Source organism: Salvelinus fontinalis, chromosome 14, assembly GCF_029448725.1.
Source record: "Salvelinus fontinalis isolate EN_2023a chromosome 14, ASM2944872v1, whole genome shotgun sequence".
In the NCBI taxonomy this organism is placed as follows: Eukaryota; Metazoa; Chordata; class Actinopteri; order Salmoniformes; family Salmonidae; genus Salvelinus; species Salvelinus fontinalis.
Genome location: NC_074678.1, coordinates 41,363,131 through 41,384,883, shown reverse-complemented (window position 1 = coordinate 41,384,883; position 21,753 = coordinate 41,363,131). Strand labels below are relative to the sequence as shown.

At 41.6% G+C, this 21,753-nt stretch overlaps 1 protein-coding gene across 1 annotated transcript; it reads right to left on the bottom strand.

Moving 5' to 3' along the window:
* Positions 1–3,251: 3,251 nt before the first annotated feature.
* Positions 3,252–21,529, bottom strand: LOC129810862 (myocyte-specific enhancer factor 2B-like). Its single transcript, XM_055861820.1, has 9 exons — positions 21,246–21,529; positions 10,046–10,137; positions 9,731–9,934; positions 9,279–9,413; positions 8,826–9,015; positions 8,005–8,150; positions 6,640–6,754; positions 6,449–6,557; positions 3,252–6,083 (listed from the first exon to the last, which is right to left on the bottom strand). The coding sequence occupies exons 2-9, from the start codon at positions 10,097–10,099 to the stop codon at positions 5,756–5,758; spliced, it is 1,281 nt and encodes a 426-aa protein (XP_055717795.1). The 5' UTR covers positions 10,100–10,137; positions 21,246–21,529; the 3' UTR covers positions 3,252–5,755.
* Positions 21,530–21,753: the final 224 nt, after the last annotated feature.

The window sequence follows — 21,753 nt, the reverse complement described above, 5'->3', positions numbered from 1 at the left end:
ATTATAAACAAAGTTATGCAACATCCAATGCCCTGTGTGAAAAAGTAATTGTCCCCTTACATTAAATAACTGGTTGTCACATTTAGCTGCAATGACTCCTACCAAACACTTTCTGCATTTGTTGATCAGTCTCTCACATCACTGTGGAGAATTTTTGTCCCACTCTTCCATGCAGAACTGCTTTAACTCAGCGATATTTGTGGGTTTTCAAGCATGAAATGCTCACTTCAATCCTGCCACAATTGGGATTAGGTCTGGACTTGGCCTTTCAAAAACTTCAAATTTGTTGCTTTTTAGCCATTTTCATGTAGACTTGATTGTGTTTTTGGATCATTGTCTTGCTGCATGACCCAGCTGCGCAAGAGTGGGACAAAATTCATCCACAGAGATGTGAGAGACTGATCAACAACTACAGGAAGCATTTGTTTGCAGGAATTGCAGCTAAAGGTGGCACAACCCGTTATTGAGTGTAAGGGGCAGTTACTTTTTCACACAGGAATATTGGATGTTGAATAACTTTGTTAATTAAATAAATAAATAAAGCATCCATTTTTTTGTTATTTGTAAACTCAGGTTCCCTTTATCTAATATTAGGTTTTCGTTGAAGCTCTGATAACATTCAGTATCAAAAATATGCAAAAATATGAAAATGGGGCAAATACTTTTCTTTAATTTTGGCGGATACCTGTATGTGCTTGTGATAAAACTTATTCCACAGTTATTTTTGTGAACTATTGATCCTCTGTGGATAAATTATGCTCTCTGGTTTATTTTGAACATCGAGAGATTGTGTGAGTCAGGGGCTAGGCTCAATTTCTTATCCAACCACTGTGGTTGGATAGAAAATTGACCAGGTTGGATACACAATTGACCAGTCACAATTGACCAGTCACAATTGACCAGACCAGCCAGTTGGATACACAATTGACCAGTCACATTTATTTATTATGCAGTTTATTATATTAAAAAATCAGTTACCCAATCAAGGCAGGGCCCCCCAGTTACCCACATGGGCCCCCTACATTCTCTCCTCCTCCCATCTGATGATTAGCAGCAGGCTATTTATTTTTTTACTATTTGCTGCCTCTTGGGCCCCCCACGGGCCGGGGCCCAGGGGCTTCAGCCCCAGTAAGCCCCTGCATTAAGCTGGCTCTGATTGTCCCTCCAGGTAAAAGGCAAATGCAAAGCGTTGTATATGGCCAGGCAGGCCTAGGCCTCTACTAGTCTCTGACAGGTCTGGGAGAGTGTCCAGCTTAATGAACTGGAAGGTGACAGGGTTGACATATCTATATAATCACATTAATTATGTGCATGTGTTTGGAGGCCCCATGTCTGCCGCCTGCAGCCACCATGGCTGTTGCTATAGGGACCAGGCAGCAACCAGGCAGAGGAGATTTCAGACATGGCCTGCAGACTGGCCCTATCCTCGAGGGAGCTGCCCAGACACGACCCCTGTGACACTCTTTTCATTTGGGGAGCAGAGAGGGTGTGCTGACACAGTGTGGGAAAGGGATAATTCTAGCCAATTTCCTCCTAGTTAGTCTAAATTGCAGGGAAATGCTCTATAGGGAGGAATATAGAAGTGTATTCACTGTATGTGATGTCCAGCTGTGATTGTAAGGCATTGTGTACTGTATGCACACTGTCTTTTAATGTTGAAAGCTTTTTGGCTTTTTAAGCGTTGCTCCATTCTTGTTCTCCCCTCAGCTGGAACCTGGTGGTTTGACAGAGTGGTCTGACATTATAATGAGCGACCAGATGTTTTCAATGGACACATGAAAGACAGATACACATGGCAAATATCATTGTATCTGTCTTCAGATTAATTTACATCAAAGGAAATGCTGTGACTTCTAAATCACTTTTTATTTTATATCAGTCTTACAGCCCTCAGGTGGTCAAAATAACATACAAGTCAAATCCTGTTTATTAAAAGACAGCCACATCATTAAAATAAGTATGAAGCCATGGTCTGTTTTGATAAATACAGCCCGCGCTGATACTACTGATGCGTTGCAATAACCTGTGTTTAGAACATAAGTCACATGTGAATGTTTGCAACAATAATGTTTTTCACGTTCTACATTTATCCTCAGTTGAAATACACTGAACAAAAATATAAACGGAACATGCAACAATTTCAAAGATTTTGCTGAGTCATAGAAGCAAATCAGTCAATTGAAATAAACTCCATTAGGTCCTATTCTATGGATTTTATATGACTGGGAATAAAGATATGCATCTGTTGGTTACAGAGATGCCTTAAAAAAGGTAGGGGAGTGGATCAGAAAACCAGTCAGTATCTAGTGTGACCACCATTTGCCTCATACAACATGACAGATCTCCATCGCATATAGTTGATTGTGGAATGTTGTCCCACTCCTCTTCAATGGCGGTGCAAAGTTGCTGGACATTGCCGGGAACTGGAACACGTGGTCGTACGCGTTGATCCAGAGGATCCCAAACATGCTCAACATGTCTGGTGAAAATGCAGGCCATGGAAAAACTGGGACATTTTCAGCTTCCAGGAATTGTGGACAGATCCTTGCGACATGGAGCCGTGTATTATCATGCTGAAACATGAGGTGATGGCGGCGGATGAATGGCATGACAATGGGCCTCAGGATCTCGTCACATTATCTTTGTGCATTCAAATTGCCATGGATAAAATGCAATTGTGTTTGTTGTCCGTAGCTTATGCCTGCCCATACCATAACCCCACCGCCACCATGGGGCACTCTGTTCACAACGTTGACATCAGCAAACCGCTTGCCCACACGACGCCATCTGCCCAGTACAGTTGAAACCGTGAAGAGCACAATTCTCCAGCATGCCAATGGCAATCTAAGGTGAGCATTTGCCCTTTGAAGTCGGTTAAGATGCCGAACTGCAGTCAGGTCAAGACCTTAGTGAGGACGACGAGCATTCTCTAAAATTACGTTGGAGGCGGCAGAGAAATTTACATAAAATTTTCTGCCAACAGCCCTGCTGGACACTCCTGCAGTCAGCATGCCAATTGCACACTCCCTCAAAATTTGATACATCTTTGGCATTGCGTTCTGTAACAAAACTGCACATTTTATAATGGCCTTTTATTGCCCCCAGCACAAGGTGCACCTATGTAATGATCAGCTTCGTGATATGCCACACCTGTCATGTGGATGGATTATCTTGGCAAAGGAGAAATGCTAACGGACAGGGATGTAAACAAATTTGTGCACAACATTTCAGAGAAATAAGCTTTTCGTGTGTATGAGACATTTCTGGGATCTTTTATTTCAGCTCACGAAACATGGGACCAACACTTTACATGTTGTGTTTATATTTTTGTTCAGTGTAATTTGTGTCAATATGGACACATATATACAAATTCATTTCATGTTGTCAACCAGAACTTGAAGTGCTCATATACCGGCTATGTGTATGTCTTCAATACACGAATGATGTAGTTTTATCTTAATACCGTCACAGTCTACTGCTTGAACCTGTCATTTTTGTCAGATAATTAACAACCACTAATAATGGCTGATTCTGTCCTGCATTCTGTCTTGCCTCCAGAGTGATAGTGTGAAATATGTTGCCCTCTTGTGGACAAAATCGTTAACTTCAATGTACACACAAACCCACAATGAGAAACAAAATGGATACAAGATCATTTTACATGATACTTTTTTAAACTTTTAAACGCAAAATGGATAAATGAAACAATAACACATCAAAAATCCAGTGCATAATACACAAACATCATTAAAAAAAGAATAATCAAAAACACAAACTCACACAAGCAATAAAAAGTGTCTTGTTTTTTTCATAGACAAAAGTTAACTTACGCAGCTTCTTTGATAGGTATCTGATTCTCAACATACCTTATTCCCATTGTCCCACTGACAATTAATCAAATGGTTCCCTTTCCACACATGAACAAATAGCTTTTGCAGGGCTGGATTACCAAACGGGCACGCAGGGTTTGGGGGCCACCTGGAGGTCGGGCTCCCCCCAGATATCATATGATACCAAAATGTGTAGAATTGCAGGAAATTTGCTTTACAACTGCAAAAATTTCTCTCAACATCTTGGCAAAATGTGAACAATAGCATGAGATGAGCTACAAAACGGTACATTTTTCTCTATGACCCATATCAAAAAGTGTACAATTGCAGAAAATGTGCTTTAAAAATGTAACATTTTCTCTTAGCCTCGTGACAAAATGTAGAATTGTAATATAAGATTTGGTATGGGTCCTCAGATCCTCAAAAGGTTTTTGCTTGGCCTCCAACCGCAAGGCACAAAACAGGGTAGTGCGTACGGCCCAGTACATCACTGGGACCAAGCTTCCTGCCATCCAGGACGTCTATACCAGGTGGTGTAGAGGAAGGCCCAAAAAATGGTCAAAGACTCCAGCCACCCTAGTCATAGACTGTTCTCTCTGCTACCGCACGGCAAGCGGTACCGGAGTGCCAAGTCTAGGTCCAAGTGGCTCCAAAATAGCTTCTACCCCCAAGCCATAAGACTCCTGAACAGCTAATCAATTGGCTACCCAGACTATTTGCACTGCCCCCAGACTATTTGCACTATTTCACTGTAAGGTCTACTACACCTGTTGTATTCAGCACATGTGACAAATAACATTTGATTTGATATAAAACAGCACATTTTTTCAATTGAAGATATGTTGGAAAGCAGGGGACCTGGAGGTCGGTTCCCCAGTGACCCCAAATGCGGTAGTCCAGCCCTGAGCTTTTTCATTTATTTATTAAGCTCAACTTTAAAAAATGGTTATACTGAATATGGACCTTAATTGTTCACAAGGGGAAATAGATTGAAGATGTATAATGATTACTACTGATGGATGATTCTTACATGCCTTTAGATATTTTTTGAAATACATTAGATGCTAAACTTTGGTTTATATTGAATATTCATATTTAAGAAAATAAACACATTACATATCCTTTGGTCTTAAATTGATGTCATAATTTTACATGATTAAGGCCAGTGTCTACAAAGAAATAATTAAACTATGCAGGATATAGTGTAAAAACAAACAGCTTTGCTCAGTATTATTTTAGTCATAAAAAGCAACACTAAACCTATATAATGGAACCAATGATCTAAATCCCTGAGAGAGACTTAAAAATGCACAGATTTTCAATACAAAAATCCATAAGTGCAGATTACATTTTTGTTTTTCTGTGATCAATTCCTATCCAGACCAACTTCCCACTCACTATCACGAGGCCATGCCCATTGAGACCATGATAGATGAATAGAACCTTGCTGCTCCCTAATTGGTCTCCTGTGAGCTGACCACTTCATTGATTTTGAGCTCAAGGATAAACTAAGCATTAAAGTTATATATGTACATTAACTGGGGACCTGAATGTGAAGTATTAATCTGAAACACTGTGCTCTAAGTTATATGGCTAAATGACTGATGCTCTCACCCCTGCTCTGTGATGTAGCACAAGCAGGAGGAGAGAACCACATTGATGTGTGGTTTGACACCCCTCTGAACCAATACACAGACAAACCAACCAAACACAACAACACACCCACTGTATCTCCCCACTGTATCAAGATCAGAGAGGCAGTGCCACATGTTCATTGCCCACAATGGAGAGTCCAGCCCAGCTCTAAGGGGGGTCTTTCTTTCCTCTGGGATGATGTGAACGAGTGAACCCCATCTCCCCATTCTCATCTCTCTGTGTGTTGGAAACCATGTGGCAGGATTTTTGTGTGTGGTAGTCGCTGCCAGCTATCTCTGCCACCCATCGCTGATTTCTAATTGCCTCAGGGGCAGCCCTCCTTTCTCCTCTGCCCCGTGCTGAGCCGGGTAAGGAACACCTCCTTTGGGGAAATCCTCTCTCTCATTGGCTGGGTAGGGCTCTTGTGGGGTGTGGTGAGCGGAATTGGAGGTGCTCATTGGAGAGTGCTGCCTCAAGTTGCGCACGGGCAGAGAGGTTGGGGAGCAGATGTGCTCCGGGGAGGAGCGCTCCGATTTGATGCTGAGGTTGAGGGAGGGGTGAGGAGGAGGGGTGGGGGTTGAGGACTGAGAAGGAAAAGAGCACCCTCCACTGGACATCCTGGTACACAGCAAGCGGACAGAGAAAAGAGAATGGTATATGCATGCATGATATAGTATGAAATGAATCCTCACTTGCTATTTTTCCTATAGAGGCCACTAGTAGACACACAACACTATCAAGTCCATCACTGTGCGAACACTGAGTAATTGAGTAAGGTGTATATGGGGCGGCAGGTAGCCTAGTGGTTAGTGTTGGGCCAGTAACTGAAAGGTTGCTAGATTGAACCCCCGAGCTGACAAGGTAAAAATCTGTCGTTCTGCCCCTGAACAAGGCAGTTAACCCACTGTTTCTAGGCCGTCATTGAAAATAAGAATTTGTTCTTAACTGACTTGCCTAGTTAAATAAAATATCAGTGGTCTTACGCTGGGCTGAGGTGAGGCACATGCTGCTCCTGTGGTTGTGCTGTCTGCCATGGGTTCACTGACCCACGCTGTAGACTCACAGCATGGGAGAAACCTGGGTGACTGTAGTCTGGGAGGGAAGAGGAGAATTATTATAAATCACGAACTAGGAAACAGGTGAAGATTTAAGAGGAGCAGAGCTGCAGCCTTACCAGATGGTCCAGCAGAGGAGAGGCTGTAGCCCCCCAGACCATGGCTCAGCAGACCTGTCTTCCCCATTGCCAGCATGTGGTTCCCTGGGTGCATGCCCGGGTACAGTAGGCCCCTCTGAACATCACATGGAGAGAGAGATTTTTTCTTTGTCTTAGCAGGGAGTCCCATTGAGACTAAGGTCTCTTTTACAAGGGAGCCCTGCAAATACACACTTTACAAATACCACATAATACAAATATACAAGATTACCACAAAACAACACACTCAAGAGAAACGATCACATTCCTCAGCAAAGAGGTTCCCAATTAACAATTTGAACTGCCAAAGAGATCTCCAGAGTTAGCCATCCATGAGACCGGGTTTGGTAACTCATACGTCTAAAAGTTAGTAATGATGTTAGGTACGGGGGAAGTTTTTGCAAGAGAGCTTTATAAATAAAAAGAGAGCAATAAATCGACCTCCACAACTTCAAAGAGGGCCGGCCTACTTTTTGTTAAAGAACGCGTTGATGTGTACTGAACCTGTCGCCCATAATAAAGCACAATGTGCTATGAAAAACTGCATCTAACAGCTTTAATGTAGTGGCAGCTGCATTCATATAGATGATGTCGCCATAGTCTAAAACTGGTAGGAACGTTGACTGAAAAATCTGCTTTCTGCTATTTAACGAGATGCATGACCTATTTCTATAGAAGAAGCCCATTTTAATTCTCAACTTCTTAACTAGCTCATCAATATGCTTTTTAAAAGATAGCTTTTCATCAATCCAATTGCCCAGATATTTATAAGAGTGGACACGGTCAATGTGGGCACCATCCAAAGTTAATATGCCTAATCTATTCATTAATTACTTCAAAAAAGCTATCTACAAAACAATACAGGCCATGTGAGTGTGGTTGGTCCTCTGATTGTCCTTTCGTAATGGCATCGTCATAATCCTGCTCTTCGATTAGTCCTTCATAATGAGATCATCATAACCCTGTACTCTGATTGGTCCTTCATAATTACATCATCATAATGACATTGTTATGACCCTGCTCTCTGATTGACACATCATAATGACATCGTCATAGACCTGCTCTCTAATTGGGCACTTCAGAATAACATTGTCCTAACCCTAATCTCTGATTGGTACCTTTGTAATATCATCGTCATAACCATGCTCTCTAATTGGTTCATCATAATGACATCATCATAACTGCTCTCTAATTGGTCCCTTCATAATGACATCGTCATAACCCTGCTCTCTGATTGCTCCTTCATAATCACCATGAGTGGTATTGGAACTATGTAGCCTGCAGTACTGCAGTACCTCATGCTAACCTCGCGTTGTGACTGACAAGTAGGATTTAAGAGATCCTTACAGAACTGCTAAAGTTGGCGCGTGTGCCACCCATGCCAGGGTGGCTCTCTGTCCGCCGGTTCTCACTGCCCAGATTCAAAGGGGGAGGAGTCTTCATCTCCAAGGCCCGGCTCAGGTTGCCATGGGAGAACATAGAGTTGCCAATACCTGAACAGAGAGAACACAAATAGGAAGTGAGAACAAGATGTTTCACTCACCGACAGAACACTCAATCACTCTCTCTCAATCTCTCTCACTCGCTCTGCCTGTAAAAGTACATTTTGGATCTCTAATAGAAGTCTGCCACTTCAGATTACCAAAACGTACATTATTAATGTCAACCTGATAACAAAAAATCTATTCACACATTAACTTAGTAAGCATAATACGTATTTTTACCATACATTTAGCTCTGATCTGTATTGATAAAAAGGGCATATTACAAGCATCGTACAGTAGTATATAGTCTTTCAAAATGCTGATTTAATTGACTACAAAGCTTGGTTGTGATCACACACCACTGAGTGGCATCCTTACACATGTCTACTAATAACTATAGGGTGTGAAGAGTGAGGGGTTGAGCTGAGCTGAGCTGAGATGACCAGCAGGTGCAACACACTCACTGCTCAGAAACCACAGATCAGCCTCCAGACACTGTTTCACTTGTGGGGACTGTTTCAGACAGCACGCACATATGTGCGTACACACACACACACATTCACTTCCTGTGTGCGTGCACAGCTGGCTGCACAGCACTGAGATGGACTCACACTCATGGACACTCATCCACACCCTCTAACCCTCTAGGAATGTTTGCAAAGAGGAACTAGGGGGCCAGGTCACCTGAGTGTGGGGACATGAAGGCAGCATGGCAGTGGGGCCCTGCAGGGCTGGCTGAGCCTGGTCTGGGGCCCAGGGGCTTGAAGGCCAGGGGTCTGTGGGAGCTCGGGCTGGGGTTGGAGGAGTTGGGGTATCCATTCTCACAGCCAGTAGACACCAGGAACTGGGCCTCTGGTGAGTTCAAGGAGGTGGCCTGAGGAGAAATATTAGAGAGTGTCTGTTTGAGTTAAGATTTGAAAGTTAGGTTTATTGCAGCTGCATTGCAGAGCTAAAGTGTCTCTATGAGTACAACATGTGTTCACTGAGTTAAATGAATGGTTTGACTGTTCAATATAATCATTTTCTCAAATTAAGCCATTATTCACAGAATAAAAGATATCAATGGAACAACTTTAGTTAATGTACAGCCTTTGGCTCAGACAGCATCTGTCTGATAAGACCAGTGTAAGTACTAACGTAGTAGCGCTGGCGGGCCAGGGAGAGGTCCATGCCCTCGCTGTGTGGGCCATACTTCTCTGCTGCCACCTGCATGGGTTCCTCCGTGTCCAGCAGCTCTGTCCCGTCCAGGCCCAGGCCCTTCCTCCGCAGAGTCTACAGTAGCAGGACAGAGGAAAGAGCAGCACACAGACATTACCTCAAGGATACTACAGCACTATTTATACTATTGATTCCTGGGGATGTCCTAACAATACAGAAGTGGACTGTACCAACATTGTTTTTTCAATGCTTTGTGGGGGAGCCCAAGTAAGCATTTCATAAACGTATGCATTCCAACGTCAAAGCACTCTCAACAGTGTGTCTTTATTGGGAATTAATGTGATTGTAACCTTGCATATAATTATGCAACAGATTACTATACGTATAGGAGAACATGTTGAGTAATGTGTGGAGCTGTAATGTATTTATACCTCCAGTATGTCTGTGTTGGTCCTGCTCTCGTGAGGCTCGCTGTACTCTGTGTACTTGAGCAGGACCTTGTCCATGTCAGTGCTGGCGTACTGGAACAGACGGTTGGTGCTGTTGAAGATGATGAGGGCGATCTCACAGTCACACAGAACACTCAGCTCATACGCTTTCTTCATCAGGCCAAACTTACGCTTGGTGAATGTCACCTGGGAACAGAAATATATTTGTTCATGTATTATTTGGTCTGTGACTATTTAACTATACCATGTCAAATGTAATAATCAATCAAAAGTGATAGAATAATTAAAGAGTTGTACCTGTCGATTCCGCTGGTCTAGGATACGAGAGATTTGTATTTTTTTCCTTCCCATTGTGTTTACGGTCTGCGTGTCTGACAGATGGCTTAACACTGTGAAAATAGATATATATAAAAAAAATCTAAACTCAGTCATTTGAACTCATCCCCTTTTCAGCACAGCATGTAAATGTCATCCTAGTAATGAAAACGTTTATTTACGTTAATTTGATTTCATCAGGATATCCCATTGAGATATATAGTCTTTTGTAGATCTCAAGACAACATCAACAGCCCATTACACAATCAAACCTAGCTAACTTTCAAAAAGCAAGCCATATGGTTGAGACCTCTGGCCACTTCATAAAGGGTTACGGGTAGGCCCATACACAGTGGTTCCACTCAACCTTATCAAAATAAGAGCACCAACCACCGTACAGTATGGGTCTTAACCTTCAGACAATTCTGATGGGAAAATGGCATGTGTTTTGTTTAAGCGACGTAAGTCCCACCCTTCCCCCTTGTCATGGCAGCCTGTTTATTTATACTCTGATGAGGCGATGGGGGATAAAGTTAGACCAGTCTGACACCCTCCCAGTCTGGGTTAACCTGGGACCAGAGCTAGCAGGGTTACAAATATAAACCAGTCAGCTTGTGAGGTACAACAGGCCCTGGTGAAACCAGCGGAAGTTAAACTGTGTTTTCGAAAATGGAAAGTTCTACACCACCCCCTCTTCTCCCATGTTCAGGTTCAGAAAAAAAGATGGTAGAGACATACGGGCAGGCCTGGTCATGTGGACATAATATAGTTCACTAAGGGCAGCCCACTGAGTGGGAGGGCTGAAAATGACAGTTGGGGTTGAGAAGATTATAGTGAAAATAAGTGAATGTTTGTACAGTGCATTCAGAAAGTATTCACACCCCTTGACTTTTTCCACATTTTGTTGTGTTACAAATTGGGATTAAAATTGATTTAATTGTCATTTTTGTCAACGATCTACACAAAATACATTACAAAATGTAATGTCGAACTGTAAGATAAATTCTAGCATTTGTAAAAAAAGAAATATATATATACAGTTGAAGTCGGAAGTTTAGCCAAATACATTTTAACTCAGTTTTTCACAATTCCTGACATTTAATCCTAATAAAAATTCCCTGTTGTAGGTCAGTTAAGATCTCCACTTTATTTTAAGAATGTGAAATGAAATATTTCTTTCAGCAAAGCACCCCCGTGCTTCACGGTTGGGATGGTGTTCTTCGGCTTGCAAGCATCCCCCTTTTTCCTCCAAACATAACGATGGTCATTATGGCCAAACAGTTCTATTTTTGTTTCATCAGACAAGAGAACATTTCTCCAAAAAGTACAATCTTTGTCCCCATGTGCAGTTGCAAACCGTGGTCTGACTTTTTTTATGGTGGTTTTGGAGCAGTGGCTTCTTCCTTGCTGAGCGGCCTTTCAGGTTCTGTCGATATAGGACTCGTTTTACTGTGGATATAGATACTTTTGTACCTGTTTCCTCCAGCATCTTCACAAGGTCCTTTGCCATTGTTCTGGGATTGATTTGCACTTTTCACACCAAAGTACGTTCATCTCTAGGAGACGGAACGCGTCTCCTTCCTGAGCGGTATGACGGCTGCGTGGTCCCATGGTGTTTATACTTGCGTACTATTGTTTGTACAGATGATCGTGGTACCTTCAGGCATTTGGAAACTGCTCCCAAGGATGAATCAGACTTGTGGAGGTCTACAATTTTCTTCTGAGGTCTTGGCTGATTTATTTTGATTTTCCCATGATGTCAAGCAAAGAGGCACTGGGTTTGAAGGCAGGCCTTGAAATACATGCACAGGTACACCTCCAATTGACTCAAAGTATGTCAATTAGCCTATCAGAAGCGTCTAAAGCCATGTCGTCATTTTCTGGAATTTTCCAAGCTGTTTAAAGGCACAATCAACTTAGTGTATGTAAACTTCTGATCCACTGGAATTGTGATACAGTGAATTATAAGTGAAATAATCTGTCTGTACACAATTGTTGGAAAAATAACTTGTGTCATGCATGAAGTAGATGTCCTAACCGACTTGCCAAAACTATAGTTTGTTAACAAGACATTTGTGTGGAGTGGTTGAAAAACGAGTTTTAAGGACTCCAACCTAAGTGTATGTAAACTTCCGACTTCAACTGTATATATATATCTTAGAATCACATTTGGCAGCTATTAGAGCTGTGAATCTTTCTGGGTAAGTCTCTAAGACCTTTACACACCTGGATTGCACAATATCTGCTATTATTTTTGTAATTCTTCAAGCTCTGTCAAGTTGGTTGTTGATCATTGCTAGACAGTCATTTTCAAGTCTTGCCATAGATTTTTAAAGCAGATTTAAGTCAAAACTCTAGCTAGGCCACTCAGGAACATTCAGTGTTGTCTTGGTAAGCAACTCCAGTGTTAATTAGACCTTTTGTTTTAGGTTATTGTCCTGCTGAAAAGGGAATTTGTCTTCCGGTGTCTGTTTGAAAGCAGACTGAATCAGGTTTTCCTATTGGATTTTGCCTGTGCTGAGCTCTATTCTGTTTTTTTTAATCCTGAAAAACTCCCTAGTCCTCGCCCATAACAAGCACCCATAACATGATGCAGCCACCACCATGCTTGAAAATATGAAGAGTGGTACTCAAACACGTGTTTTGTTGGATTTTCCCCAAACATAACGCTTTGTATTCAGGACATAAAGAAATTTTCTTTGCCACATGTTTTGTAGTTTTACTTTCGTGCCTTATTGCAAACAGGATGCATGCTTTGGAATATTTGTATTCTGTACAAGCTTCCTTCTTTTCATTTAGGTTAGTATTGTCAAATCAAATCAAATTGTATTAGTCACATGCGCAGAATACAACAGGTGTAGACCTTACAGTGAAATGGTAACTTACGATCCCCTAACCGACAGTGCAGTTCCAAAAAAAATGGATAAGAAGAGATAAAAGTAACAAGTAATTAAAGAGGATCAGTAAAAAATAACAATATATACAGGGGGTGCCAGTACAGAGTCAATGTGAGAGTCAATGTGCAGGGCCTTCCTCTGACACCGCCTGGTATAGAGGTCCTGGATGGCAGGAAGCTTGGCCCCAGTGATGTACTAGGCCATACGCACTACCCTCTGTAGTGCCTTGCTGTTGGAGGCCGAGCAGTTGCCATACCAGGCAGTGATGCAACCAGTCAGGATGCTCTCGATGGGGCAGCTGTAGAACCTTTTGGGGATCTGAGGACCGATGCCAAATATTTTCAGTCTCCTGAGGGGGAATAGGTTTGTCGTGCCTGCTTCACGACTGTCATGGTGTGCTTGGACCATGTTAGTTTGTTGGTGATGTGGACACCAAGGAACTTGAAGCTCTCAACCTGCTCCACTGCAGCCCCGTCGATGAGAATGGGGGCGTGCTTGGTCCTCTTTTTCCTGTAGTCCACAATCATCTCCTTTGTCTTGATCACGTTGAGGGAGAGGTTGTTGTCCTGGCACCACACGGCTAGGTCTCTGACCTCCTCCCTATAGGCTGCCTAATTGTTGTCGTGATCAGGCCTACCACTGTTGTGTCATCGGCAAATTTAATGATGGTGTTGGAGTCGTGCCTGGCCGTGCAGTCATGAGTGAACAGGGAGAACAGGAGGGGGCTGAGCACACACCCCTGAGGTGCCCCTGTGTTGAGGATCAGCGTGGCGGATGTGTTGTTACCTACCCTGACCAACTGGGGGCGGCCCGTCAGGAGGTCCAGGATCTAGTTGCAGGGGGAGGTGTTTAGTCCCAGGGTCCTTAGCTTATTGATGAGTTTTGAGAACACTATGGTGTTGTAACTACAATTGTGGAGTAACTACAATGTTATTCATCCATCCTCAGTTTTCTCCAATCACAGCCATTAAACTCTGTAACTATTTCATTATCACCATTGGCCTGTATATAATTGCATTGTAAACACAACAATATACAAGATCAAGAACATCACATTTATAAATGACATTGGGCATAACAATAGTATCCACAATATATCCTAAAAAACTTTACACATAAGTACATTGTTGAGATCAGAAAGTTAGGTCTAGTACAACTCTCTGCGTCCCGGTCCTCAGCTGGCAGTAACTGACTGTACTGTACTGTCTCTACTGATGCAAAGCCCAGAGGAGTTTTCCCTTCTCATATTGGACACGTATGACCTCTATATTTAGAAGCCACATCCAAATGGTGAGTGAGCGGATATGGTGCCGGTGTTCCCACGACCCCCAGAGTGCCCGCTGCCCCCTTGCCCACGCTTGGCACACAGGCATTCAGGGCATTTCTGAGGAATCCACCTCTGTGCCCCTATCATTACCTTATAAAGTATCCACTGGACTCAGCCTCTAAGACAAGACACTTACACCTCAAACTGTAAAATAGAACAGAATCAATCAATGTGTTGAAAAATATCCATCGTTGGTACTCCATTTTCGATTAGTGAAACTTCTCTGAATAATAGTGCTTTATTAAGACTGACAGAATTAGAAAGTAGACAAGTCTCCTAAATCTATAGTACAGCAAACTAGTAACAGATACTGGGGCAAAATAGTTGTAACTGCTCAGCTATTGGATTGCACAAACAAGAGGTCCATCAAGAACACACCAAATGACTGCACCAATTATGATTGCATCATCTTGCATTGTACTGAATAAAAAAATACTATAGTTTTCTGCAACTGAAAGGAGAACTCTACATGACTAGCATGTACAGTTCTGCAGAAGAGAGCATCTCGCCTCAGATGGAAATGAAGACAGTAGAGGGAAGTAGAAGATCTGAGCTACAGAGAGGCCAGAGAGATCTTTATCACATTGGGGTTTACAGAAAGTTCCTTTCTCTCAGAATTACACACCACCACCCCCCAACCCCCCTCACACATCCGGGCAAATATAGCATTTACCTCCCCTCTAAACAGTGAGGACTTGGCCCTCTCACCGTTGTTTTGATGGTTTCTCAAACCCCCAACAACGAAGCCAGTAAACCTGCACACGCCTAATGTCAGCTAATTCTGGATAACGTAGTCCGTATGACAACCGCCACTTGAGGTCTCAAACAGGCTCATAACCTGAGTTTCACTCTCTGTAAAAACCATTGGAGTGTTGTTGAGAATGTACATTTGGCTGCCTTGGGGGGTAGAGCAAATGTTACGGTTTTCATTTTCAATGATCTTGTTCACACACTATAGGATGGAATCCAATTACTTTTTGCCACTCAAGAGACCATGGTATTCAAGACCAGGAAAATGCCTGTGGTAATCTATAGATAATATACTGTATACAGTAAGTGGAGTAGAAAATAACACAAGTATTTTGTGTCCTGTAAGAGTGCAATAATTGCACTCACACACAGTTGCCCCAGGGTCTCGAGCTCCTAGGGACAGAGTGCAGCTTCCTCTGACACCTTCCCAGAGGCCAGACAGTGGAAACGAGACCATACACACTAACAGAGCAGGCCTCTAGCACAGTCAGGCCCTCTCTCCCAAAGACCCCCTGGCTGTCCCCAGAGGAATTGCTGAGTGTTTCACTGGGACACCACAGGGTGAAGAACACCGACAACAAACAGTTTTGTCATTACCAGTCAACGCTGTAGCACTACTTCATATGAGTGAGTGGAAGACTTGATACAGAGGTGTGATACTTCTCACTAACACACTGGCTTTAATTATAGCAATTCTTGTGAACGTTAAATGGGAACTTACTCATGAACACGGATCATTGCTGTATATGTACATGACAATAACAACTGTGTCATTCCACATTCCATTAAATAAATTAAATGGAAACTTGCTAATGTTCACCCCTTGCAGAAGGAGAAAGCATACATTTCCCCTTTAATTAAGGCCTATAACTGTGAACAGAGAACCATACTCTTAGATGAACGCTACCATACAATATTAGCTGGGAGGTCCTGAGTACCTGAGTGTTTTCAGTATTAGTTGTTGATGCTCCAGTCATTTCAGTTCAATGGCAAGATGAGAAACCAGACACCAAAATAGAAAGCAGGAATCCTATTTGCATAACCCAATACATAAAGCCCCCCCCCCCCCCCCCCCCCAAGCCAAAGCAAACATGCCAACACGAACGCTTATTGACTCAACAAACCTTGACATAAAATGCAGATTATTATAAAAAAATGAACACTTCATTCAACGCTGAATTTATCACAGATTAAGGTTTGTGTGAAATCTTCTAAAAGCAATGCAGTGGGCCAATACAGTTTCAATTTGCAAGACTGATTTATGGTTAAAAAAAATCTATATTTCACCCCATGTTTATTTAAAACTCGAATGTGACACAGCAGGGTCAGACAGTTTATGTGCTTTGTTATTTGCAATGACTCCCTGGCTGGACATCTGCAAAGCAGAGGTGAGGAAATATCTGGCTAATTTTAACAGGAGATAATTAAATTGCCTGTATATTTTGGATTGAGTCAGAATAGACACACACTATGGACAGGACACCTGATCTTTCTGGAAGAGCTTTGGGATTTTTGTGAACCACAGAGACATGTCAAGACCATAGTGTCGTGTCTCAACTTAGAGACAGAGACAGAGAGAGAGAGAGACAGAGATGTAGTCATGACTGCACAAGGGGCAACAGGTTCAATACTGAGTGCTTAAGTTTAGTGGTTTTATTATAAAACTAAACTATCAAAGATGCTCTCTTTCAGAAACAAACATATTGCTGTCCATGGAAAAGCAACTTGAGAACAAGAATAACAAACACAGATGTTGTCAAGTCATGCAAAGAATTTAAACTTTTCAGTTCACGATGAACAAATATTTGTTGTAAGCATTGGAAATACTGTGTTTTACTGGAAACTGTGTTAAATATTCTACTTTGAAAATATTTCTTTCTTTATGTATCCTAACCATATAATTTGTGCCTTTCTGTTGATGCTTGCACATTCTCTGTTGGCTATGCTTTGCTCCAAGTTAAAAAATTTGCAGAGCTGAATGAAAGGATAAAAATGTAAGCATAAATAAAATGCATTTAAAACAGCCGCTGGACCAGATTCCACTTTACATATTTGCTCCACGGCAAATCTTTCCTTCGTGATAGAAACCCCTGCGTCCCTGTTGTGACAGTATAATGTACACCCACTAAGCCACTGGCATCATCTAAAATGAATTTAGTCCATACAAATAGTGTTTCAATGTCCCCGAGCGTTTACAAAATGCTCAATAAAAATATGCATAATTTAAAAAGGAATTGTACATGCAATGGGAACGAACTACTGTACCTGTATATAGGCCTGAAGGACACACACAATACACCCCCCAAATGTACATTATTTATGCACCGTATAAAGGCTATACAGTGCCTATCATAAGTATTCACCCCCTTGGATTTCTTCAAATGTTGGTGTGTAAGAAATTGGGTTTTAAATGAATTTAATTGTGATTTTTATTTGTCATTTATCTACACAAAATATTTCATAATGTCAAAGAGAAGATATATATTTTTTTACAAAAATAAATAAATAATAATAACTAGAATCTCCTGGTTATATAAGTATTCACCCTCTTTGTTATGGCAAGCCTAAATAAGTTCCTGGGTAAAGATTTGCTAAACAAATCACATAATAAGTTCCATGGACTCTGTGTTCAATAATAGAGGTTAACTACCCCATCTCTGAACCCCACACACACAATTATATGTAAGGTATATGTAAGGTCCCTCAGTCCAGTAGTACATTTTTAGCACAGATTCAATCACAAAACCAGGGAGCTTTTCAATGTCTTGAAAAGAAGGGCACCAATTGGTAGACACAGCGCATTTGGAAAGTATTCAGACCCCTTCCTTTTTTCTACATTTTGTTACGTTACAGCCTTATTCTAAAAATGATTAATTTAATATTTTTCCTCATCAATCTACACAATACCCCATAATGACAAATCAAAAAAGATCAAATAAAATACCTTATTTACATAAGTATTCAGAGTCTTTGCTATGAGACTAGAAATTGAGCTCAGGTGCATCCTGTTTACATTGATCATCCTTGTGATGTTTCTGCAACTTGATTGAAGTCCACTGTGGTAAATTCAAATGATTGGACAGGATTTGGAAAGGCACACACCTGTCTATACAAGGCCCCACGGTTGACAGTGCATGTCAGAGCAAAAACCAAGCCATGAGGTCGAAGGAATTGTCCGTGGAGCTCTGAGACAGAATTGTGTCGAGGCACAGATCTGGGGAAGGGTACCAAAAAATGTCTGCAGCATTGAAGGTCCCCAAGAATACAGTGGCCTCAATCATTCTTAAATGGAAGAAGTTTGGAACCACGAAGACTCTTCCTAGAGCTGTCCGCCTGGCCAAACTGAGAAATTGGGAGAAAAGGGCCTTGGTCAGGGAGAGCTCCAGAGATCCTCTGTGAAGATGGGAGAACCTTCCAGAAGGACATCCATTTCTGCTGCACTCCACCAATCAGATCTTTATGATAGAGTGGCCAGATGGAAGCTACTCCTGAGTAAAAGGCACATGACATCCCGCTTGGAGTTTGCCCAAAGTCACCTAGAGAACTCTCGGACCATGAGAAACAAGATTCTCTGGTCTGACAAAACCAAGATGGAACTATTTGGCCTGAATACCAAGCGTCACGTCTGGAGGAAACCTGGCACCATCCTGAGGTGAAGCACGGTGGTGGCAGCATCATGCTGTGGGGATGTTTTTCAGCGGCAGGGACTGGGAGACTAGTCAGGATTGAGGGAAAGATGAACTGAGCAAAGTACAGAGAAATCCTTGATGAAAACCTGCTCCAGAATACTCAGGACCTCAGACTGGGGCGAAGGTTCACCTTACAAAGGGACAACGACCCTAAGCACACAGCCAAGACAATGCAGGAGTGGCTTCGGGACAAGTCTCTGAATGTCCTTGAGTGGCCCAGCCAGAACCTGGACTTGAACCCGATCGAACATCTCCTGAAAGACCTGAAAATAGCTGTGCAGCAATGCTCCTTATCCAACCTGACAGAGTTTGAGAGGATCTGCAGAGCAGAATGGGAGAAACTCCCCAAATACAGGTGACCCAAGCTTGTAGCGTCATACCCAAGAAGATTCAAGGTTGTAATCGCTGCCAAAGGTGTTTCAACAAAGTACTGAGTAAAGGGTCTGAATACTTATGTAAATATTATATTTCAGTTTTTAATTTGTAAGATATTTGCAAAAATTTCAAAACCTGTTTTTGCTTTGTCATTATGGGGTATTGTGTGTAGATTGATCAGGTTTTTTAAAAATATTTTAGAACAAGGCTGTAACGTAACAAAATGTGGAAAAAGTCAAGAGGTCTGAAAACTATCAGAATGCACTGTAGGTCATTTAAAAAAAATAAAAGCAGGCATTGAATATCCCTTTGAGCATGGTGAAGTAATTAACTAGGCTTTGGATGGTGAATCAATAGACCCAGTCACCACAAAGATACAAGCGTCCTTCCTAACTGAGTTGCCAAAGAAGGAAACCACTCAGGGATTTCAGCAGAAGGCCAATGGTGATTTTGAAACAGTTATGAAGTTTTATGGCTGTGATAGGAGAAAACTGAGGATGGATCCACAATACTAACATAAATGACAGAGTGAAAAGAAGGAAGCCTGTACAGAATAAAACATATTCCATAACATGCATCCTGTTTGCAACAAGGCTGTAAAGTAATACTCCAAAAGGGTGGCAAATAAATCTACTTTTTGTCCTGAATAAAAATTGTTTTGTTTGGGGCAAATCCAACACAACACAACACAGAGTACCACTCTTCATATTTTTGTCATTGGCAAGGACTGGTGAGCTTTTCAGGATAAAAACAAACATAATGGAGCTAAGCACAGGCAAAATCCTAGAGGAAAACCTGATTCAGTCTGTTTTCCACCAGACTCCGGAAGGGAGACTAATCTTTCAACAAGACAATAACCTAAAACACAAGGCCAAAGGTACACTGGAGTTGCTTACCAAGTAGGCAGTGAATGTTCCTGAGTGGCCTACTTACAGTTTTGACTTAAAATTTGCTTGAAAATATATGGCAAGACTTGAAAATGTCTGTCTAGCAATGATCAACAACCAACTTGACAGAGCTTGAAGAATTTTGAAAAGAATAATGGGCAAATATTGCACAGTCTAGGTGTGCAAACTCTTAGAGACTTGCTCAAAAAGACTCACAGCTGTAATCACTGCCAATGGTGATTCTAACACGTATTGACTCCGGGGGGTGAATACTTGTCTAATCAAGATACATTAGTGTTTTAGTTTTATAACATTCACATGTTTTATTTTATTTCATTCATTCCACGTTGGCATTACAGAATAGTCTGTGTACACTGTTGACAGAAATGACAATGAAACACATTTTAATCCCACGTTGTAACACAATGAACTGTGAAGAACTCCAAGGGGGGTGAATACTTATGCTAGGCACAGTATTTGTCAGTCATTACTATGATGTGTAGATACATAAATTAGTTGAAAGTGTTATGTTTTGATAGGTACACTTGTGGCATTATTGATCCACTACTGTAAATATGTAAGAATCTCACCATCCATTTCCTTTCATCTTCAATTATGACACATATGATCTGACTTAGGGATGACTCATCGTGGGACAGAGCCAAAGAATGCAAATGTATTATTTGTCATGCAAGGGTTAGGCTTACTTTTCCCATTACTTACTGCCTCTATTGGATGAAATCTCACGTTTAATCTGCCTGAACAATACAACTAGCTTCTTGCTAACATTAGAAACATCTTTGATTGATCCTATCTCTATTGACCAAGAGGAACCCATCAATAAAAACAGGCCTCCCGATGATTGGCCCTTTGAATGTAGCCTATCAAGTGGAATACTGTGTCAAATATAGCATAACCGGGCACATGACAGTCTTTAGTAAATTATACAACTGGGCAACAGCACTATAAATACAGCTGTGAGGCCTGCATGTGTCGTTGTTAATAATACATAAGACTCCCAAATAATTACTGCATTTCTGATGCAAAAATACTCGGTTAATAATAGTATTTATGTCCCAGAGTTACGCATTCCTAATTATCTACTATAAATGAGTTAAACAGTAATAGCATGTTACTAGCCCATGCAATAATTTACAGTTTTCTCAGAATAGCACAGATAATTTTAAGGAAACTCTGAGTGGAAGTTAAATGTATATTGTTTTGATAAGAAGAAAACAATGACCGCTCCCAGCTCACCTTTTCTTTGATATCTCTCCGGTGTCACGTTCTGCCCTGTTCTTAACTGTAGGTTACTCTGTGTTTGAGCCGGTATTGACGGATAAATATGACAGCAGTGTATATTTTACAATTTTTTGGAATGTCTTTAAATAATTCAAGAACTATTCGTTGTCGTTGAAGTGAATACGCGGTGCCGTGGCTAGAAAAGTCCACCTGATGCGAGATGATAATGATTCAGGAACGCTCCTTTCAACCGCGCGCACATTTCCAGCAGCAACAGCTGGCTGCAGCCCATTTGTAAATGACCATATACCGCCCTTTCGGCTGTACCCGTTGGCTCCGCCTCCCTGATGGCAATCATTTCAGTTGACGAGGAACTGGAAGGGCTGTTCAATGAAGGCTGTCACAATTGACTACCCAAATACCAGTGGTGGGAAAAGTACCCAAAATTCATACTTGAGTAAAAGATACCTTCGTAGAAAATGACTCAAGTAAGTTACCCAGTAAAATACTACTTGAGTAAAAG

What these genes read in the sequence shown, in the direction of transcription:
- LOC129810862 (XM_055861820.1), bottom strand. Translation starts at nt 10,099, where the DNA reads ATGGGAAGGAAAAAAATACAAATCTCTCGTATCCTAGACCAGCGGAAT. An exon ending in TAGACCAGCGGAATCGACAG is followed by an intron (nt 9,935 to 10,045) that starts GTACAACTCTTT and finishes TTCTGTTCCCAG; the next exon opens with GTGACATTCACCAAGCGTAA. An exon ending in GCGCCAACTTTAGCAGTTCT is followed by an intron (nt 6,755 to 8,004) that starts GTAAGGATCTCT and finishes TGTGATGTTCAG; the next exon opens with AGGGGCCTACTGTACCCGGG.